The sequence below is a fragment of the Equus asinus genome, chromosome 18 (genome assembly GCF_041296235.1).
Source record: "Equus asinus isolate D_3611 breed Donkey chromosome 18, EquAss-T2T_v2, whole genome shotgun sequence".
Classification (NCBI taxonomy): Eukaryota; Metazoa; Chordata; class Mammalia; order Perissodactyla; family Equidae; genus Equus; species Equus asinus.
The window spans coordinates 33,051,797-33,072,157 of NC_091807.1; the positions used below are offsets into that span (position 1 = coordinate 33,051,797).

The window sequence follows — 20,361 nt, forward strand, 5'->3', positions numbered from 1 at the left end:
CATCTAAATGTTATAATGAATTCAGAAGGGGAAAAGTAATTAGAGCAATACTTGAACACGTGTGCTGTCGCTTGCCTTCTCTGAGATAGCAGCGAGTTTGTTGTGTTGTGTTTTAAGAAGCTTTCTCACCCAGCATGCAGATTCCCAAGTCATTGTAAGCAAGGGTTGGGACAGACCCGGGTGCTTGTGTTGCGTGTGCATGTATGCATGCACGCATGTGTGCACATGTGCATTCAGTGTTAATCCTAATACACTGCAGCAGTGGAAATGGAATGGAGACCTTGAATATTTCACCCACTTTTTGAGGCTGATCCGCATGACCCACCTTTGAGTAGATGGCAGCACATTTCAGTTAGAAGATGGAGCATCCTGTGGTCAGGGGACTTGTGACAGGCTGGACAGCTGGTGAAAGGGGGAGCCCTGACTCAGACCCCACTGCAGCTGACTCTGAGCCTGTGCTCTTTATCATGTCCCCCGCCATTGCCTCTCTGGTCGCCCTCTTGTGAGCTAGACCAGCAAAGCATTCCCTCCGCAGCAGAGCCAACTCTGGTTCAGCTGATAAAAAATGAGGTTCTGAAAGTGCCAAGCCAAGGCCCGAGGCTTCAGTCTTCCCACAGACACGTAGCTAGTGCCAGCCGCAGGTCAGGGGCCCACTGTGCCCACCCTGAGGCCTGGCCTGGGACACTCCCCGCCCTTACCTCTCGGCCAGTGCCCTGTAAAATCCCTGTAGCATCTGCTCACCCTTTGGTTCTTCTCCTGCCCAAGCAGCACGGTATTGGCTCAGAAAGGGTCAGTGATTGTTAGCTGCAAGAGTAAGGCAAAGATGATTCAAAAGAGAGAAAATAATTTTAGGAAATTTTTAAAAGAAAAAAATGTCTTCCAGTGGATCTCTAACTGATGCGGAAAGTCGAATTAAGCAGAGGCCCTGCTAGTGGCCTTATTGTGAGCTGGATCCAGGACATGGATGTTGTAACGCGATGAGAGTGGACTCTTGGGGGGCGCTGCCCTGCACTTTTGCTGTCAGGGTTCCGCAGACCGTCTGAACGCAGTGCGGTGATATTTCAGTCGGTGACCTTTCTGAGGAGGAAGCGTCTTGTTTACAAAGGAGTTGTACTCTGTCACTCCTCCAGTTAAACAAAAGCTTGACCTCATTGCTTACCTGTGAACTCCCCACCCCCTGCAGGGGCTCTGGGGGGCCTTGCTCACATGCCTGTTCCTCCGCCTGTCTCCTGCCATCCCCAGCCCCCACCCTCCCAAGCTGGCACGGTGGCAGAGTCACTGCCACTTCAGGTGAGGCGTGACGCTCGCCACCATCACTGTGTGGCCTACTTTAAGGCGGGAAGTCCTGGCCGGTTTGTTGTTACTCAGTGTCTGTTCTGTTTTCATTCGTCCGAAGGGCACCATTGGTATCCCTTGGCAAGTATTTAATGAGTGTTCGAGCTGTGCCACCTGGCCTGTCTTACTCACTGTGCAGCTTTGCTTTTATGGCATGAAACGAGCATCATTATAAAGATGGCTGACTTCCAGAAAGAAGACAGGCCGATATTTTACCATTTGCCTGATGCAAGACAGGCTTTTAAATTGGCTTGCTTACATTTCTCTGTAGACGAGCTTCTGGCGCTCCAAAGTCAGCATTATCTGCACAGGAGCAGCTTCGCGCTGTCTCCTTTCTAGGAACTTTTGAAGGAAGCATTTAAAATTTTATTTTACAGCGTGAAACATTTTTTAATCGACTATAACTCTCCCCTGACCCCATTGTTAAATTACCTTTTTAAAAAATTTTAATTGTGATACAATGTATATAACATAAAATTTATCATCTTAACCATTTTTAAGTGTGTTAAATTACTTGTTGAGCCCATGGTCTACCCCTTTGGAATTTTTAATCATGTTTCTTACGTGGAACCATTCTAAGTCATGCCAAGAGTCCTGGAGAGTGTCAGACTGTGTGATGTCAAAGGGAAACCAAGGGAAACACAGACTTTGGCAGTGGTGCAGAGTGACGCACTTCCTGGTCCCTCTTGATGAAGCTCGGATGTGGTTCAACCTTTTTTTTTTGGTAACTTATATTTTGTGTTTTATTATTTTGTTTTAAGGTCAACCTGCTGAGCCTGTGAATACGTAAGATTAAAAATATAGCAATTATATCTTACTTATAGCTCAAGGAATGCTTTTAAAACGCCTGAGGTGAAAGAAATGAGGAAATTTAATTTCCTGTTTAATCATAGCTTTTCCTGACTGTTTAGCACTTTTCAAACTGATTTTGAAAACACGGCTAGTTTTTCCTCCCAAATTCATGTGTTTCCCTGAGATATTTAGGTATTTATTCTACAGGTGAAGAAGAACGTTCCTCATCTTTTTTTTTTATATAGTATATATACATCATTTTTATTAAGTGTTTATATCTATTGCAATTACTGGCCAGTCATTTTGGGGTTCTGGTTTCCTGAAAAACAAAACCCAAACAATGAAACTTCCCTGGAAATATTCCATGAGCTGTTCTCGCTGGAGAAGGGTCTTGCCAAACATAATATGCAGATAGAGGCGGGAAAGGGAAGGGCAGACTCAGGGTGGCACTCCCTGGTCTGTGCCAGGGTTCCAGTCTTGGCAGCTTGAACAGAGGGGAGGGGTGTGAAGAGGAATCCAGGCCCTAGAAGGTGGGACTCAGTTCTAGGTGGCTATTTTTCTAATTATGAGTTAAAAACTCACACTCAGGGGGCTGGCCCCGTGGCCGAGTGGTTAAGTTCGCGCACTCCGCTGCAGGCGGCCCAGTGTTTCGTTGGTTCGAATCCTGGGCGCGGACATGGCACTGCTCATCAGACCACGCTGAGGCAGCGTCCCACATGCCACAACTAGAAGGACCCACAACAAAGAATATACAACTATGTACCGGGGGGCTTTGGGCAGAAGAAGGGAAAAAATAAAATCTTAAAAAAAAAACAAAAAAACTCACACTCAGGAGAGGCTGGACCGAGTCCCTGGGTCCCTTCGGGATTTGTTCAAAGGAGCCCCACTTTTTCTGGTCAGGAAAGAGATTCAGTCCAATGTGTGCACATCACTCCAGTTCTTACAGCTTCACCAGCAAGAGCTGTTGCATGAAACACAATATTCATTTCTTTTTTCTTTTGTTGTTGGTGGTAAAGTAGACATAAAATTTACCATTTTAACTATTTTTGACGTGTACAGTTCAGTGTCATTTAGTATATGCACATTGTTGTGCAACCATCACCACTGTCCATCTTTGGAACTTTTTCATCTCTCCAAACAGAAACTCCATACCTACCTGACAGTAACTCCCTGTTCCCCGTTCCCCCACCCCTACTGACCACCATTCTACTTTCTGTTTCTATGAATTTGACTAATCTAGGTACCTCATATAAGTGGAATCATACAATATTTGCCCTTTTGTGTCTGGCTTATTTCACTTAAAATATCTTTAAGTTTCATCCATCTTGTAGCATGTGTCAGAATTTCCTTCCTTTTTAAGGCAGAATAATATTCCATTGTATGTATGTACCACATTTTGTTTATCCATTCATCTATCGATGGGCACTTGGGATATTTCCATCTCTTGGCTATTGTTAATAATGCTGCAATGAACATGAGTGTGCAAATATTTATTAAATCCCTGCTTTCAATTCTTTAGGATGTGTACTGAGAAGCAGAGTTGCTGCATCATACGGTGATTTGGTAAACAAATCAAATGTTTAAATTTTTGAGGAGCTGCCATACTGTTTACGTGGCAGCTGCACCATTTTGCATTCCTGTCAGCAGTACACAGCACTCAGTTTTGAAACCTCTTGGACCAAGGCTGCTCTAAGTAGAACATTTTCTTTTTCAAAAGCCACAGCAGCTGTGGGCATCAGACTTGATTCCGCCTCTCAGAGAGGATGCAGCAGAACCCCTCCAATTTCCCCTGAGAAGTGTCTGTGGGCGCCTGGCAGTGGGCTGGCCACCTTGGTCACGCACTTTGCTTGTGTCCAAGGGCACTTAAGTTGACAGCTCACAGGGAGAGGATCTTCCAGGTCAAGGTGTCTGACTGAAGAAAGCCACCGTGGCTGAACCCCACACTGAGCTCGGAATCTTTAGCAGCAGGAGGCAGAGGCTGAATCATGAGATAACTCCCATTCTCTTTGAAGACTGTTCTGAATACGTGGAGGTGTTCCCCTCGTGGCTGGGCGTTAGCCCTCAGTGAGGCTAAAGGAAAAGTCTCATAAAGGTAGAATTTCGGGGAGCCAGAGTGGAGACCTTCATGGTGGCCTTTTCCACTGACCAGAGGCAACTGGTTGTTTCTTCCCTGGTCCCACCCTTGAGCTTCTGCACAGAGAGTGGGGGTGATGGTGAAGAGAGCATGTGTCCTTAATGGCATCAAGAGCTGGCTTAAGGGGCCAGCCAAGTGGTTAAATTCGCAGGCTCTGCGTCAGTGGCCTGGGGTTTCACTGGTTTGGATCCAGGGTGCGGACATGGCACCCCTCATCAAGCCATGCTGAGGCGGTGTCCCACATGCCACAACCAGAAGGACCTACAACTAGAATATACAACTATGTACTGGGGGGCTTTGGGGAGAAGAAGGAAAAAAAAAAAAAGGAAGATTGGCAACAGATGTTAGCTCACGTGCCAATCTTTAAAGAAAAAAAAGGGGAAGAAGCCCAGGAGATGTGCACATCAAATAAAAAGAAAAAAAATAAGAACTGGGTTAAGTTCCCCTTCAAGCATGTTTCTGAGATAGCTGCTGAGTGCTGCTCGCCCAGAAGGTGGTTTCAAATAGGGTCCACAACCCCATGTCCCGCGTGTGTTAAGCCACTCTCGGGCAGGAGGGGCTCTGTCCAGGGGAATCCTTTGTTTCTAAAAGAGCTTCGAATCCCCTAGCATTTGCACCTGGCCATTCTAATCTCCAGTCTTACAACTTGCAAAATGTTTCCTTAGAAATGATCCGTTAGATGGCCAATAGGCACATGAAAAGATGCTCATCATCGCTGATCATCAGGGAAATGCAAATCAAAACTATACTAAGATATCACCTTACACCCATTAGAATGACAAAGATATCTAAAACTAATAATAACAAATGTTGGAGAGGTTGTGGAGAAAAAGGAACCCTCATACACTGCTGGTGGGAATGCAAACTGGCACAGCCACTAGGAAAACATTATGGAGATTCCTCAAAAAATTAAAACTAGAACTACCATACGATCCAGCCATCCCACTACTGGGTATTTATCCAAAGAGCTTGAAGTCAGCAGTCCCAATAGTCCTATGCACCCCAATGTTCATTGCAGCATTATTCACAATAGCCAAGACATGGAAGCAACCTAAGTGCCCATCAACAGATGAATGGATAAAGAAGATGTGGTACATATATACAATGGAATACTACTCAGCTGCAAAACAGAACAAAATCATTCCATTTGCAATAACATGGATGGACCTTGAGGGAATTATGTTAAGTGAAATAAGCCAGTGAGAGAAGGATAATCTGTGTATGACTCCACTTATATGAGGAATTTAAAATTATGGACTAAGAACAGTTTAGTGGATACCAGGGGAAAGGTGGGGTGGGGGGTGGGCACAAAGGGTGAAGTGGTGCACCTGCAACACGAATGACAAACATTAATGTACAACTGAAATTTCACAAGATTGTAACCTATCATTAACTCAATAAAAAAAATACAAAAAAAAAAGAAATGTTCCATTAAATATCATTTAAGAAATAGTACTTTCTTTTCCCTTTTAATCTTAAATGTTAATTACTATTTATCTTTTCCTTCGCCTTCTTAAGGAACTATCAGGCTCTCCACTTCTGCCTCTTATTACAGCAGATTTCCTCTTTGACCTCAGCGTCCCTGGGAAGTCTCACCAGATTTTGAGTCTGCCTTTGATCCCCCTCAGATATACAACAGTTTGAGCTTTTCCCTTCTCATACCGTGTATTTCTCAATCTTTCTCGTTAACACATCTAACTAGTATCCTTGTTTGCTTTTGTGACAATAAAGGGCATTATTAGTAAACATCTGAGTTTCAATTGATCCTTTTAAAAGTGCAATGCATTTTGTCCCCGTCTCTAAATCTTGTGCTTAATTTTCAGTTTGTCGTTAGAATAAGAGGTAATGTTTGTTGATTGCTCACTCTTTTCCAGGCACTGTGCCAAATTGTTTACATGTGGTGTCTCATTTGATGCCTGAAGCTTTGTGAGGCACCATCATCCCCATGAAACTGCAGCCAGAGAGGTCACGGAATTAGCCCAACAAGCAAATGGTGGAGCTGGAATTTGAGGCTCTGACCCCCAAGCTCACGTACTTAAACCAGGCATTATAGCCTCAGTCTTGCTTGGTTAGCCTCATTTTGAAGCACTTGTTAAGTGCCAGGCTCTGTGGGAAGTGTGTTAACACAATCACCATGACCCAGACACTATTTTAGCCCCATTATTAGTGATAAAAAGGCTACAGAAGAGTTCAGTGTCATCCCTGCTTCAAGGAGGAGGCTAGCAAGTTCTGTTTGGCTGAATCCTGACTCTGGGTTTGGTGAACTTGGTTCATGATCTCTGGGTGGCTCTGCTCTGCACCTGAATCTGTGTGCGTTGATCTAGCTTGCCAACCTGATGGGTAAAAAGAATGGCATTTCATTGTAGTTTTAATTTGCAGTTGTCTTATCAGAAGAGTGAGCATGTTCTCATTTTTCTAAGTACTATCTGTTTATATCCTTTGTTCCTTCTGCTTTTTCAAATCAGACAGCTTCCTTCATCACTGGGTATCTATCCCTCAACAGGCACTGACTTCCCTATCTCAGCCGTGCCATGTTCGCATGGATTAACATGGGCAGCATACAGTGAACACTTCATTCCATAAGTACTGGTCACAGCCTCAGTTCTTGGTTATGTTCCTTTTTCTATGTCTTTTTCAAATTACATTAAGTAGGGCAAAAAATTTAAATGAGAAAGAAATAGCAACCAGCCTCATTCGTTTGAAACGAGTAGTTGTGGTTCATTGTAATTGCATTTAAATGAGGAGAGGAGTATCAGTCAGTACAGGGAAGGTTGTGCAGCGGTAACAAAAAATCCCTGGTCTCAGTGATTTTTACACCATGGTCGAGTTCCGCCTCCCTAGGTCAGCAAGGGGTGTTGGCTCTCTGTAATTTCTCAAGGAGCCAGGCTGGGAGGGGCTTCAGCTCAACACATGTTTGCGTGATCTTAGAGGCAAGAAAAGACAACCTGATGCACTTTGAGTTGGCTTCTAAAGCCTGTGCAAGAAGTGACACATATTCCACTGACCTCACTGGCCAGATTGAGTCAGATTGCTATGCCCAGGTTCAAAAGTGCAGAGACAGGGTCCTGCTGCGTGCACACCCGAGGCAACCGAATGCTTGTGAATCCTCGATGACCATCACAGGAGGTGTGTGGTCATCTCCTGTACCTTGAATAGCAGACATCCTTAGACTACACTGAGCAAAAAGAGATTTGGTAGTGACTTAAAAAGCAAAAGCTCTGTCCTGACAAAAATAACAGGTGAAGACAGAATTTAGCTCTCCTCCTCTTAAATCATGGTGACCACATTATCAATAAGCCAGTGGGGTGACAGGCATTGTTTTCTAAAAGCTGTGTCTTCGGGACTGGCCGGGAGTTGATACGTGTTGAAGCTGGGTGATGGAGACGTTGCTGTTCTACCTGCTTTTGTGGACGTTTGAAAATGTCTTTGATAAAATGTGCCATTTGCTGTGCATTTCCCATGTTTCTTTCCTCTCTGCCACAACCATCTCAGGTTGTTCTGATCCTCTGCTACATCCTGTCCTCTGCTACTGCATGTGTTTCGAGTCATCTCCTCAGTTGTTTGTTGGATATCAGCACATTTTAAAAAATTATTTTGTTGGCTTTCCCTTTGTTCTAAGATGTCAAACTCTTCATAATGTTTTAGAGTATTTCTTGATGACCTCTAGTTGTATTATATCTGTTTCTTTTTTTAAATGGTGAGGAAGATTGTCCCTGAGCTAACGTCTGTGCTGGTCTTCCTCTATTTTGTACGTGGGACGCCTCCACAGCGTGGCTTAATGAGTGGTGCACAAGTCTGCACCCAGGATCCAAACCTGCAAAGTCCGGGCCGCTGAAGCACAGTGCATGAACTTAACCAGCACGCCACTGGACCGGCCCCTGTTTTTTTTTAAGGTGTAGATTTATTGAATTTCAGAGTTCAATTAGATCACAGTCTTCTGATAAAAAGTATTATTTTCTGTCTCTTCCCTTTACCTCCTCCCTAACCTCAGTGTATGTTTTAGAGATGAGATCATTTTCTTTATTTATAAAAAGAAAGCTGTAATGACCCCGAGACCATGTGGTCCAGGGGCCAGCAGTTCTAACACATGGTGCAGCTGGCATTGCACACGTCCTGACGTTCTTCCTGGCTGCCTGCTGGGTTGTAGGCACTGTGCAGAGCGGGAAAAACAACAGAGAGGAAGAGGACAGACCCTGCCCTCAAGCTGCCCGCCGCCTGAGCCAGACCCTTCAGATAATCATCAGAACAACGTTGTAGGTCGATGACAGACGTGCCCATGGAACCGGGTGGAGGAGTAACAGTGTGTGGGAGGGGGACCATTCTGCCTCGTCAGGGGGGCGCTGAGCCAAGTCTCATGTGAAGAAGGTTAGCAAGGCGGTTGGGGAGGACGTCCAGGTAGAGGGGCAGTGAGGGGCAGGCAGGAGCCACAGATGGATCTGCGTTCTCACAAAGTTTGAAGCTGAGATGAACAGAGGGGGCGGGCAAAGCAGGCAGGCGTCGAGAGATGGAGGCCTTCGAGTGGCTCTTTGAGAATCGTGGACTTTACCCCGCCAGCTTTCAGTCAATATTTGTGTGTGTTACGTGGGTTGTTCACCATAATGACAGTCGCTTTGCATTATCAGATTGATTCATTAGGACCCACCCAGCCACGGCACTGTGCCCATGGTCACTCAATACCAAGGAAAACAGCATTGATCTGCTCACACTCCGGGCTGTATTTCTCAGGTTCAGCAAATACCCAAGGATGCTTTAGCACAGACCAGGCCTGTGTCCTGATTGAGGAGGCCTAGCTCAGGAGTACCATTGCTCCATCCCAATAGGGTGGTATGTTTCTCCTGTAGAACATGGGTCCCTCCTGGCAGGATCACCAACTGGTGAAGATGCCGGGCGTCATGGCCCAGAAGTGTTCCCCCCCCCAGTCTCTTCTGAGTGACCCCCACACTCAGCTACCTGACTGGGAAGCTGCACTGGGAGCATGATGGAATAATTCAGACATCTTCCTCTCCCTGGGGAAAAATCCAGGGGCTTTCACGGCACACAGGCAAAGGTCTTCTCAGGGACAGAAGGTTGCCTCCCCCAGAGATAGTCTGTGTTATGCTTGGTCTCACGTGTAGACTGGAGGCCTCCCAAGACAGAAGCACACAGCTCTCACCTGTACACGGATTCCCATGTGTGGCTGAGAAGCTGGCCTGATGGTGTCAGAGTCACTTTGAAGGGAGACAGAATTTCTTTTGCTCTTGACTCTGGAGCCTGCCTCATCTCCGGCATTGCTGGAGGCTTGCCCAGCAGCTGTGTCCCTGGAGCCTGGCTCGTGGCCCCCCGGGCCCTCCCAGGCCGTCCCTCTGTCCTCCTGTCCTGTTACGTCTCATCTCTTAGAGCCACGCTGGGGCCTGCTCATGTCTTCCTGGCCTCGGCACATTTACTCTCCATTGTAAATGTCACCACCTTCTTCCTCCTGTGTTTTTCCTCTTGTTTTCCAGGCTCTTCAGAGTAACCTGAGGTATTCCTTGTTGCCAAGACGGCTCGTTATCAGCAAGAGATTAGCCCAGTGCCTGCATCCTGCTTTGCCCAGCGGTGTGCACTTAAAAGCCCTCGAAACCTATGAGATTGTCTTCAAGATTGTGGGGACCAAATGGCTGGCCAAGGATTTGTTCCTGTACAGGTACAACAGCTTCCCCACGGTACTACTTTTTTATTACCCAAGTAATCCCTGTTTCAGTTCACAAGATTAAAAAATGATACAAGCAGAATATGGAGGGGTGTGCAGCCATTCGTCATAAAGCCATCACCAGGAGGTTAACCAGGGCTCACCCTCTGGAGTGCATCCCCCCAGACTCTCCTTCAAGTCTGTTGTAGCTAGGAGCGTAATGTCCATTCTGCCCAGGTGCCTGCTCTTTGCTAACAGTATGTGCGACAATCCCACGACAAGTGAGCATCTCCTCCACCAGTTTAAATGGCGGCCTGGCTGCTTTGGAAACCCACTTCAGCTGGCTCATGATTTGGAACTTCTGATGAGGCGTCTCACTTAACCCTCCTCTCTTTTTCCTTTCCCAAAGCTGTGGGTTGTTTCCTCTTCTGGCGAACGCAGCCATGTCGGTGAGGCCCGTGCTGCTTGGCCTGTATGAGAAGTACTTTCTCCCGCTGCAGAAGCTGCTCCTGCCCAGTCTCCAGGCCTTCATCGTGGGCCTGCTGCCCGGCCTCGAGGAGGGCTCGGAGATCTACGACAGGTGGGTCTGCTCCCGCCAGTGCAGACGGCTGTGCCGCATCCAGGCCGGCGGACAAGCGGCTTGTGTTTCATTTCACTGCTTTATAAGAAACGGGAAGAAGTACAGAGACATAGGAAGAGGGAAACGTGCAGAAGTGGGCTTGATGTTTTACATTTTTCTGGGGGCTCTCTGCTTGACAGAGTACTGTGTTTCCTTGGGAGTTACCTCCCTTTGCAGGGAAGAGTCAGAAGGCGAGAAAGTTTCCCAGGTTCACACAGTCAGCCGGTTGCAGAGATGGGATTCTGCCCCACGTTTGTCAGATTCTGAAGTCCTTCTCTGTGCCGTTACAGTGGGCTGCTTCTAAGTGAAAAAGCGAAGTGAGGTTTCATTGGCTCTTTCCTCAGGCTCGAAAGGTGATGCTAAGCAGAGTAGCTTGACAAATTTCAGCAGCACCTTGGGGAAATTTCTCAGGCTCCCATGCGTAAAAGGTGATGCGGGCTGCTTTGGTCACTGCGTGGGAGCAGAAGGCATATATCCATGAGACTAGTGAGTACAGAGTGCCGTGTATTCCTGGAGAATTAGAGTGTGAGAACCCTCTTCCAGTGTGTTGATCACTCTGAGTGATGCCACAGTGATTAACCTCTGTTAATAGGACCCGTTTTCAGAGCCCATGTGCAGCCTGACTGGGAGGTTTGGAAACCTTTGTGCTTGCAAAAGTTTCCATTTGATTACACAACACACTGCTCAGATTTTCCCCACGCCAGAGGCCCCAGCCGCACTGCCTCTGCTGTTGTGTTGGCTGTGACTAGAGGGGGTAGGGGGTGGGGTGGAAGCAAGGAATCAATCCAAGGGCTACTTGGAGTGCTCCCCTAAACTCAAGGAAACCAAATAATCAGAATGGTTTGAGGGGTTGTGGCTAGTGACCAGAGGTGCACTGCATGAACGTCTTTACTGGGGTCTGGCAAACCTAACCAAAAATTTCCACTTCAGCCATTTCAAGCTTTCACATAGACTGCGTGGTGGCTTTCCATTTCCCAAGGGGGAATCTATCTTTGCGATGGATTGAGCTACTAGGATCCACTTCCCTAGGAGGCAGAGTCTGTCTCGTTGCCATTTCAAGCCTGGCACCATGCCCTGTGGCTGGCACATGGTGAGGCCCAGTAGGTGTGTAGGTTAATGAAAGGTCAAGGTCACATAGGGGTCAGCAAGAGGACCTTTACCAGATTCTGTCTCTTAACTGCTAGTCCCAGGCTCTTTCTAGAAGTTCTAGTCCATTCATGTTCTCCTAACAGATGTGTGTGTGTCTGTGTGTATGTGTATGTTTGTGTAAAATGTTCTTCCATCATCTGACAGACTAACACATCATTTCCCAAAGTGTGTTACACTTTTTTAGATCTGTGAGAGTGAATCACACTAGAAGCACGTAAATAGTTTTGGTGTTTATGTTCTCTTAGTTGATAAATGAGGGTTCATTTGAACAGTTGTTAACGTTGCTCAACATGGGTGTTTTTTCCCTAACATTGTGATTTCTTGACATTGAACCAAGAGCTGAGTAAAGCTGCATGAATCACTGAGAAGATGTAGCTGTGGCAGAAAACCAGGTCCACTGTCTGCAGCACCCAGAGTTATTAGTTATCATGAGTTGTTAGTTACCAGCTTTCCAGGGTAGAGGCTGGTCGAGGGGACGGAGTAGGATCTCTGAGCGGGTGTGTGTGGGCACAGTCATTGAGGCGACTGCAGAAGATTTTTTTGTTGCTGTATCCATGTGAGTTTGAGAGAGTCTGGCAACTATTTCGTCCCCCAAAACCCTCAGGAATTGAGTCAAACAGCCCCTGCAAATCCTGTGCAGAGACAGGAAAGGAGGGTGCGGTGGCGTCCTGTTGTCCACGTTGGTAGAAATGCTAAGGGGTGTGCTCGGTTGGGCTGATGAAGGCGGAGTGACTCACAAGTTTCGTGTAGGCGGAGAGAGTCCCTGGTTTGTGCTTTTTATTGAACCGTGAGGAATGGGACTTTTGGCCGGCGTTAGGACCTGTTATCCACCCTGGCTTTCTAACCCTTTGATGCCTACAGATTACTCCTGGCCAGAACTCCTTTTTGAAAGTGCCCGTGAAATCAGTAGCTAGCTGTGTTTCGCTGTACTGAGAAAATGAGGTTAGAGGAGGAAGATACTAGCTTCTCTTCTAAGGAGGTGGAGGAGATGTGAATGCCCTCAGTGGTTTGTCAGCAAGCAGGAACTAGCTCGCCAGATAATCGTTTAAATCACTGGTTCTCAACTTTGGGATATTTTTGTCCCCTAGGGGACTTTTGGCAATATCTGGAGACGTTTTTGGTTGTCACAACTGGAGTTGGGAGGGTACTACTGGCATCCAGTGGGTGGAGGCCAGGGGTGCTGCTTAGCATCCCGCAATGCACATGCTTACCCCCACAGCAAAGCCTGATCCAGCCCCAAGTGTCAGCAGCGTCGCAGTTGAGAAACTCGGATTTAAATAGTAGTAGAAAAATATTTACTAACATTTCTTTTTGGTTGATTCCAAGCACCATGATGATGGGCTCCACTGGTCCTAGGATTTTTTACCCCTTTGGGGGCATGTATCTGAGCTCTGATGGTGCAGGGTGCTGTTGATACTGCTCTGCTTTGTGCAGATGATCACACCCCAAGCTGTTCGGTCTTGTGACAGCTCAGCTTTCCGTGACTGTCCATTCAGCAAAGTTGTGAAATGCTTGGGGTTTATGGCGAGTGGCCCCATGTCGCTCACTTGCTTTCTGTTGAGTGAAGAAGAGAGTGACAGTGTCATTTGAATGATCCTGCGTTGCAGGAGCCAGAGGAGAGCAGCAGCCAGGGTGAAAGAGGAAGGATGGGAAGAGTAGGGGTTTGGGGCTGGTTTGATTTCTCTTGGTTGTCAGTTGGTCTTGAAGGGAAAAGCTTAGTATTTGGGGCTCTAAACTGCACGCTAGTTTTGGAATTTCACAACTAAGATGGTATGAGTAGTTCTTGTTTATGTCACTTTTAACCCCAGTTGTCTTGCTCTTTACTTTGCTCTCCATTGCAAAGTCCTGTCATAATTGCCATTTTCTGAACTGTGGCATAATTTAAAATTCTAATATCTGGGTTTTTTTTTTAAGAATAAAATAAGACTGAAAGCTGCATTTCTTTACTAAAGAAAACTAGCCAGTGTACTCTGAGTATTGAAGAAGGGACAGTGTACTTGGCATTTCCCTGGCTTTGTGACAGTGGAACCCCTCCTCTGTGAAACAGCTGAACTGGCCAGTGTTCCATGGAACGTACTTTGGGAATACACCATTCTAGGGGGACGTGAGATCAGTATGTGCCTTGTAGTGTTTGCGGTGGGTTTGACCTGAGCGTCGGTCTTCTTGTGAGAGGGATCCTGGAGAGAGAGGAGTGCTCCAGCGCCTCCTAAGTTCATCTGTTTCTGTAGGACTCTCTTCCTAGCTCAGGACCATCCTGTCTGCCAGGGGCCACAGTGACCCATCTCCCCATCTGCCTGACTCACTGTAACTCAGCTGCTGAGTGGTGCTTCTGCCCCAAATTAGGGCCTTCGCTGCCTTGTTCTCAGAACTGGGCACAGATGAGCTCTTCTGTTTGCTCAGCCTTGCTAGCAGACCAATCGATATCTTCAGCCACTGAACCATTCTGTATACTTTTCCTAAACGTTTGGCTGTCACTCATGCCTCTTCATTTTTGTTTTTTCTGAAAATATGATACCATGCATCATTTGCTACAAGTGTTTCATGAGACAAAAGGTTCAGAGTCATTTTGAGGAGAACAAAATTCATTTTTAAATATGAAAAAGTAGTAGATATTTTTCTCTTTTATTTATTTATTTTTTTTTGGTGAAGAAGATTGGCCCTGAGCTAACATCTGTTGCCAGTCTTCCTCTTTCTGTTTGAGGAAGATTGTCCCTGAGCTAACATCTGTGCTAGTCTTCCTCTATTTTGTATGTGGGATGCTGCCACAGCATGGCGTCATGAGCAGCGTGCAGATCTGTGCCCAGGATCTGAACCTGTGAACCCCTATCTGCTGAAACAGAGCTTGTGAACTTAACCACTATGCCACCGGGCCAGCTCCAGTAGATATTTTTTGTATTAAATGTTTTCATATACACGGAACTGATTATTTTATTACTATAATAAAAGGGAAAGAGTGGCATTCATCTGAGTTTTTTTGAGTGCCTGCTGTGTGTCAGATGCTCATCTGGGCACTGAGGACACAGCAGGAAACAGCAGACCTAGTGGTAGTGGGAGGCGGTGTGGCCTGAGCACCTGTTCTCTATCTCGTGCTGAGTTTTTACACGAGGCTCTCACGTCGTTCTCACAACACCTCCACCTCTTTTCCCCATCCCATAGCTGAAAGGAACATGCTCGGGGTTACGCTTGTGCTCGGGACCACAGCCGGGAAGCAGATGTAGGATTTAGACACCAGAGGGCTGACCCCAGAAACCTGGGTAGACCACTGCACCACACTGAACCAGTCCTTCTGTAACTTTTTTCTGTCTTTGCAAGTAGGAAGCATGTGAGGAGTGGAATTCTTTCAGACTGTAGGTTAGATCACCCCCTAGGTGAAATTCCTTCCTGGGCATTTGCCTCTGCTGCCTCACCCGGCCTGCAAGCTTCCTTTTCGCCTTTGACAGGGAAGGTGCCCTCGTCAGCTGTAGGTTCACCACCGAGCAGAGATGGGCCTGGCCTGGGTCAGTCTGAGTGCAGACATAAGCCTGGACCCGCTGATGGTGCCGCTCCTCTTAAAGGACATGTGCGAAGTTGCTGACGTGACATAGGAGACCTAGATAAAGATAAGAGACAAATAAATGTCAGGCATCAGCAGGAAAGCTTCCTGGAGTGGGAGTCAGCTTATGGGGGTGCTGTGGGCAGAGTGACAGGAAACACCGTTCCGGGCTTTATGGAATTTGCAGTAGAGTGGGAAGCCCCGGCAAATTTTGTCCCCAGTGTTTCTGAAGTCAAATGTCACATGGCACGTTTTTGGCTGTGCTCGGGTATCTTTATCATTATTCAAGTCTCCACTCAGTCACGTCAACCTCTATTTTTTTGACACATTAATGACTCCTTATGCTGTGATATAAAATGACTGGTCTGCTCATCCCCTTTTTGGCGGTGGAACTGCCTCCTGCAAGTACTGCGGCATCCGTGGTGAGGCCAGAGGTGAGATGGACATCTGTGCGCCAGTGACACAACCAGTCAGATGCTTCCTGTTGGCCAAGAAGGTGTGCCTCTCAGTGACATGTTTGTTTTAGCAAATTCAGTTTCAGTGACAGCTGACAGGTGGACAAACACAGAAGGGCAAGAGATGGCAGCAGCTCGAAGTGATGAGGAAGGTGGTGTTTCCACAGCCAGGGGAGAATGAGCTGTGGCTGTCCGTGAAGTGTTGATGGAACATTGAACAGCGAGCCGTGGATGTGCGGAATGCACCCTTGAAGTCTGTAATCTCTTGTCCACAGAACAGACACTCTGCTCCTGAGGCTGTCCTTGGTGGTTGGCAAAGAGGTGTTTTACTCTGCCCTTTGGGGGAGCGTCCTGGTGAGCCCGTCCATCCGCCTTCCTGCCTCGCTCTTTGTGGTGGGCCACATCAGCAGGGACTCGCCCGGCAGGGAGCAGAAGTACATGCTGGGCACGGATTACCAGCTCACGGTGGGTGCCTTGCTCTTCACGGGAGGCGGGGGGGCATGCATGTGTGGCTTCCTCTCGCACAGGTTGTCCCTGGGGCTGCAAAGAGCCCTCAGGGAGCAGTGGAAAAGGGAGGCATTCCAGAGTCAGAGTGTATGTCCCCTGCTGCTGAGCACAAGGAGAGGCGTCACTGCACACAGTGAAATCCAGGGTAGTGGTGTTTGTTTTTAACATATGCTTCACGATTTATATATGCAAATAAGTGTTGTTCACACCCAAGAAGGGCCCTTCTGGAGGCTCCGCAAAGCTTCAGCAGTACGGTTAGCTGCAGACGGCCCTCCAGAGGGCCTCGCACAGTCTGCTGCTTCAGCTACAGCCTTGTTTTCTCCCCCTGCCCTGTGTCGTGCTGACCACTGCCCACACGTGACGCTCGCTCCTCCTCGGGCTGCTGTCTTGGTCCAGCTCTTCTCCTGCTGTCATCTTCTCCTCTGGCTGCTCTCAAACCTAGATTGTCGGGGTTCCCCAGGTGTCCATCCTCAGATCCTTCAAGGGCAGCTCTCTTCCCTGGCAATGACATCCTTTCTCATGACCTTGAAAAATGAGAATTTTCCAGACCTGTGTCTCTTCTCCCCAAGCTTAACTCTTGCTGTTTAATGGCCTGCTGTCTATCGCCACCTAGTGGTGTACCCACGCTTTGACGTTAAAATGTTCAAAATTGAATTCCTCAGTAAGAACGTCAGCAACTTGGTGTGAATTAGTTAACCCTCTGAGTTCGTCTCTCTTTGCAAAGTGGGGACAACAGACCTTCCTCACGGGGGTCTCTGAGGACTATGTGAAAACACTGATGAAAAACACCTTGCACATATTCAGGACATAGGAGACCCGCATAAATAGGTCCCTTCTTTCCTGCCCCGTCAGTACCACTTTCGTCTCCTTCTCTCCATTTTTACTGCCCAGCTTGCGCTTTTTTTGTCTTGCTCCTGGACTGTAACATAATTTTCCAACTGGTTTCTTCCCATCCCATCCTCTACCCACCCAGTCCTCTTCGATTGCTAAGAGATTTGCTTTTCCAAAGCATAGCTTGGCTCATATCTGTTCTATGCTTGAAAAATACCTGGTTTCCTGTTGCCAACAGATAAAGTCCAAACCCAAGAGTATTCTAACACTCTGTTCCCAACCCAACAAATACCTTGCTCTCCCCTTCAGGCCCGCTACGCTCCCAGAACTGACTGCCCCGCCTGGCCTTGTTCTTCTGTGGAGCTGCCTCTTTGCTCCAGCTGTTCCCTCCTCCTCTTGCACTTACTGCCTGTTCCGTCTGTACAGGTCTCAGCGTATATCCTTCCTGTCCTTCAAGCTCAGCTCTCTCACAAAGCTTCGTCGTTTTCAGTTGAAAGATCTCTCCCTCTCCTCTTCTGAATTCTCATAGCGTTTTATTAGCATTTGTCTTATAGCTCTTATCTATTATGCATCTGTATTATACCTTCTGTACTCAGAAAAGATTCTCGAAATACATATTGAATTGGTCTGGAATCCATTTGATTAAATGTCTTTGGAGTTTTAGGTTAGCTGAAAGTCCTTATTGGAACCTAAAGACATGCCTTTCTGGGATCATAGAATTTGATCATGTGGTCCAGACCCCTCCAGCTCTCACATGGGACAAGTGACGGCTGCAGCTGACCATCTTCCCCATCACACAGCCCCCAGGGTCTGGAACAAGAACCCAAGTTTCCCACACTTATACCTTATTGTTCGTTCCACATGATTTAAGATGGTGGTTTCAAGATTCCCAGGAAAAGTTACTTTCATTTTTATGACCATAAAGAGAAGCCTGCAAATGATGTTCATCGTCTTAGGGATGGAGTGTTCATGCCGTTTTATCATTTACAGGTAAAGTCTTTGTGCGCGTCACTGTTGGATTCAAATGTTCTGGTGCAAAGAAATAATCTGGAAATTGTTCTCTTCTTCTTCCCATTTTATACCTGTCTGGTAAGTTGATCGTGTTCCTCTGGGGAAGTCACTGGTATTTCCCAAGGATGTGGGGTAGGCGCGATAGATCTCAGGCATTTTATGTTGAAAGGAGACCACCCACTTGGTGATCACCATTTTCTTTCAGCCAATTAAGGGTCCTTGTTCATTTTTGTGAGGATGGCGTGTACGTGGCAAAAATTAAATAGCTTCTTTTCATGGGCGGCATCTGAAGCACCAACCCCTTTGGAGAGCAGCCTTTTTAAGATAGAGCTCTGTAGACTGGTAAGGAAGGGCCGCGTGTCAGAAAGCCAATAATTTACTTAATCATCTTCTTGCAGTAAAGTTTCCTCTCTCCCCGTCCTAGGACTCCAGTGAGAGAGCCATCCCCTTGCCCAGATCCGACATCGTGCACATCCTGTCCGCTGCCACCCAGACTCTGCTGAGAAGAGATATGTCTCTGAACAGGAGGCTGTATGCGTGGTTACTAGGTACCGAGTAGTTCACAGCAACAGAAAGTCAAAGTTAACATGAAACCTTTTAGTGCTGATTTTTGGGATAAGTTTCGATCTTGGTTATAGGTTTCTGAATCCTGAAATGTGGAAAGATAGCACACCGACTGAATATGGCAGTGAATTCTACTGCCTACACTGCAGATTTGGTTATTTTGCAGCTATTACATTAAAAAACAGGGAAATGATAAATGAGATTTAAAAAATGCTAACTGAATTCCATTCTAAGAAGCTTAAAATCCTATAAAAAATTTAGCTAAACGTTATTCAGGTGGAAGCCTATTGCTGTGGAGTCTCATGGGGTGAGAGCATGAAGGAAAAACCCACCAACATGGAATCTGGGTAGAAAGTTTTCTGTAGATGGGACTATTGGTGGCATTGACGTGCTTTGCCAGGTACTTGGGTAAGTTTGGGAGAGCATGAGAACCCCAGGCTTGTGTTTCTACGGGTGTGTGTTTTTGTGGACAGCCTGTAAACTTGTAGGTAAAGAGCCCTTGACTACTGTTGGAAGGCTTCACAGGTTCATAGTCCAGGGAATCGCAAGGCTTAAAGGACAGCACCTCCTGAATTTTATCAATTGCCGTATTCATGTACCTAAGAAAAGATGATACACAAAGCAATTGGGAAAGGACTCCACAGCATTTTTTCTTTTCTTTCTTTCTTTCTTTTTTTTTTTTTTTTTTTTGGTGAAGATGACTAGCTCTGAGCTAATATCTACTGTCAATCTTCCTCTTTTGTTTTCTCCCCAAAGCCCCAGTATCTAGTTGTATGTCCTAGGTGTAAGTCATTCTAGTTCTTCTATGTGGGATGCCACCACGACATGGCTTGATGAGCAGTGTCTAGATCCATGCCCAGGATCCAAACCAGTGAACCCCTGGCCACTGAAGTGGAGTGGATGAACTTAAGTACTCAGCCACAGGGCCGGCCCCCAAGACAGCATTTTTTTAGAGCAGTTTTAGGTTCACAGCAAAGGCACAAAGAGTTCCCATCTACCCCCTCTTCTCCCACACGCACAGCCTTTCCCATCGTCTGCATCCCTCACTGGAGTGGCACGTTGGTCACAGTTGATGAACCTACACAGACACGTCATCACCCGCAGTCCAGTTTACATTACCCTTCACTCTTCGTATTGTGCATTCTGTGGGTTTGGACAAAAGTATGATGACATGTGTCCACCATTACAGTATCATGGAGTGTTTTCACTGTCCTAAAAATCCTCTGCTTCATGGCTTTTTTTAACCCTCAGCATATAGATCTTCCACACCAAAGTCAGAAATTCCTCTTAGCCTTTTCTTTTCCCCCCCTCTCCCTCATTATAAAACTTTCAAAAGTCATTGCATGGGAACTTATGAAGGATTTCAAGAATATTTACAGGCTCCTTAAGCATTTTTATCAAAAGGATGATTTTGTTAAATGCACAGCTACCTCCTTTGTGGCTTGACTTGTTGTGTACAGAGAGACCAAGTTCACTACCAGCTCCAACTCACTTAGCTACAACCCCAGGAGTCCAGACTATCTACTTGTGCTGTCAGGATGCTGTTTCTTGCCCTGAGGACCTCACAGACTTATCCAGGGCTCAAAATGAGGGCTTAGAGATGAGAATACCTTGATTTCACATAGTGGCAAACAAATAAACACTGGTTTCTAAAAATGATCCTCATTCCTGGGGGCCGGCCCCGTGGCTGACTGGTTAAGTTCGCATGCTCCGCTTTGTTGCCCCAGGGTTTCGCTGGTTCCGATCCTGGGCACGGACATGGCACCGCTCATCAGGCCACGCTGA

The 20,361-nt window shown here is 46.8% G+C and overlaps 1 protein-coding gene across 8 annotated transcripts in view; it reads left to right on the forward strand.

The window, feature by feature from the left end:
- Positions 1-20,361, forward strand: part of DOP1B (DOP1 leucine zipper like protein B) — a 98,144-nt gene that overhangs the window by 20,384 nt on the left and 57,399 nt on the right. For all 8 annotated transcript variants that reach the window (XR_011495402.1, XR_001398171.3, XR_011495404.1 and 5 more), the window contains exons 3-7: positions 9,742-9,923; positions 10,318-10,488; positions 15,939-16,128; positions 17,992-18,090; positions 18,437-18,560. Coding sequence is in view for 4 of the 8 variants with exons in the window: in XM_044750652.2 (XP_044606587.2) it covers positions 9,742-9,923; positions 10,318-10,488; positions 15,939-16,128; positions 17,992-18,090; positions 18,437-18,560 (766 nt within the window). In the remaining 4 variants the exon portion in view is untranslated. The remainder of the gene's footprint in view (positions 1-9,741; positions 9,924-10,317; positions 10,489-15,938; positions 16,129-17,991; positions 18,091-18,436; positions 18,561-20,361) is intronic.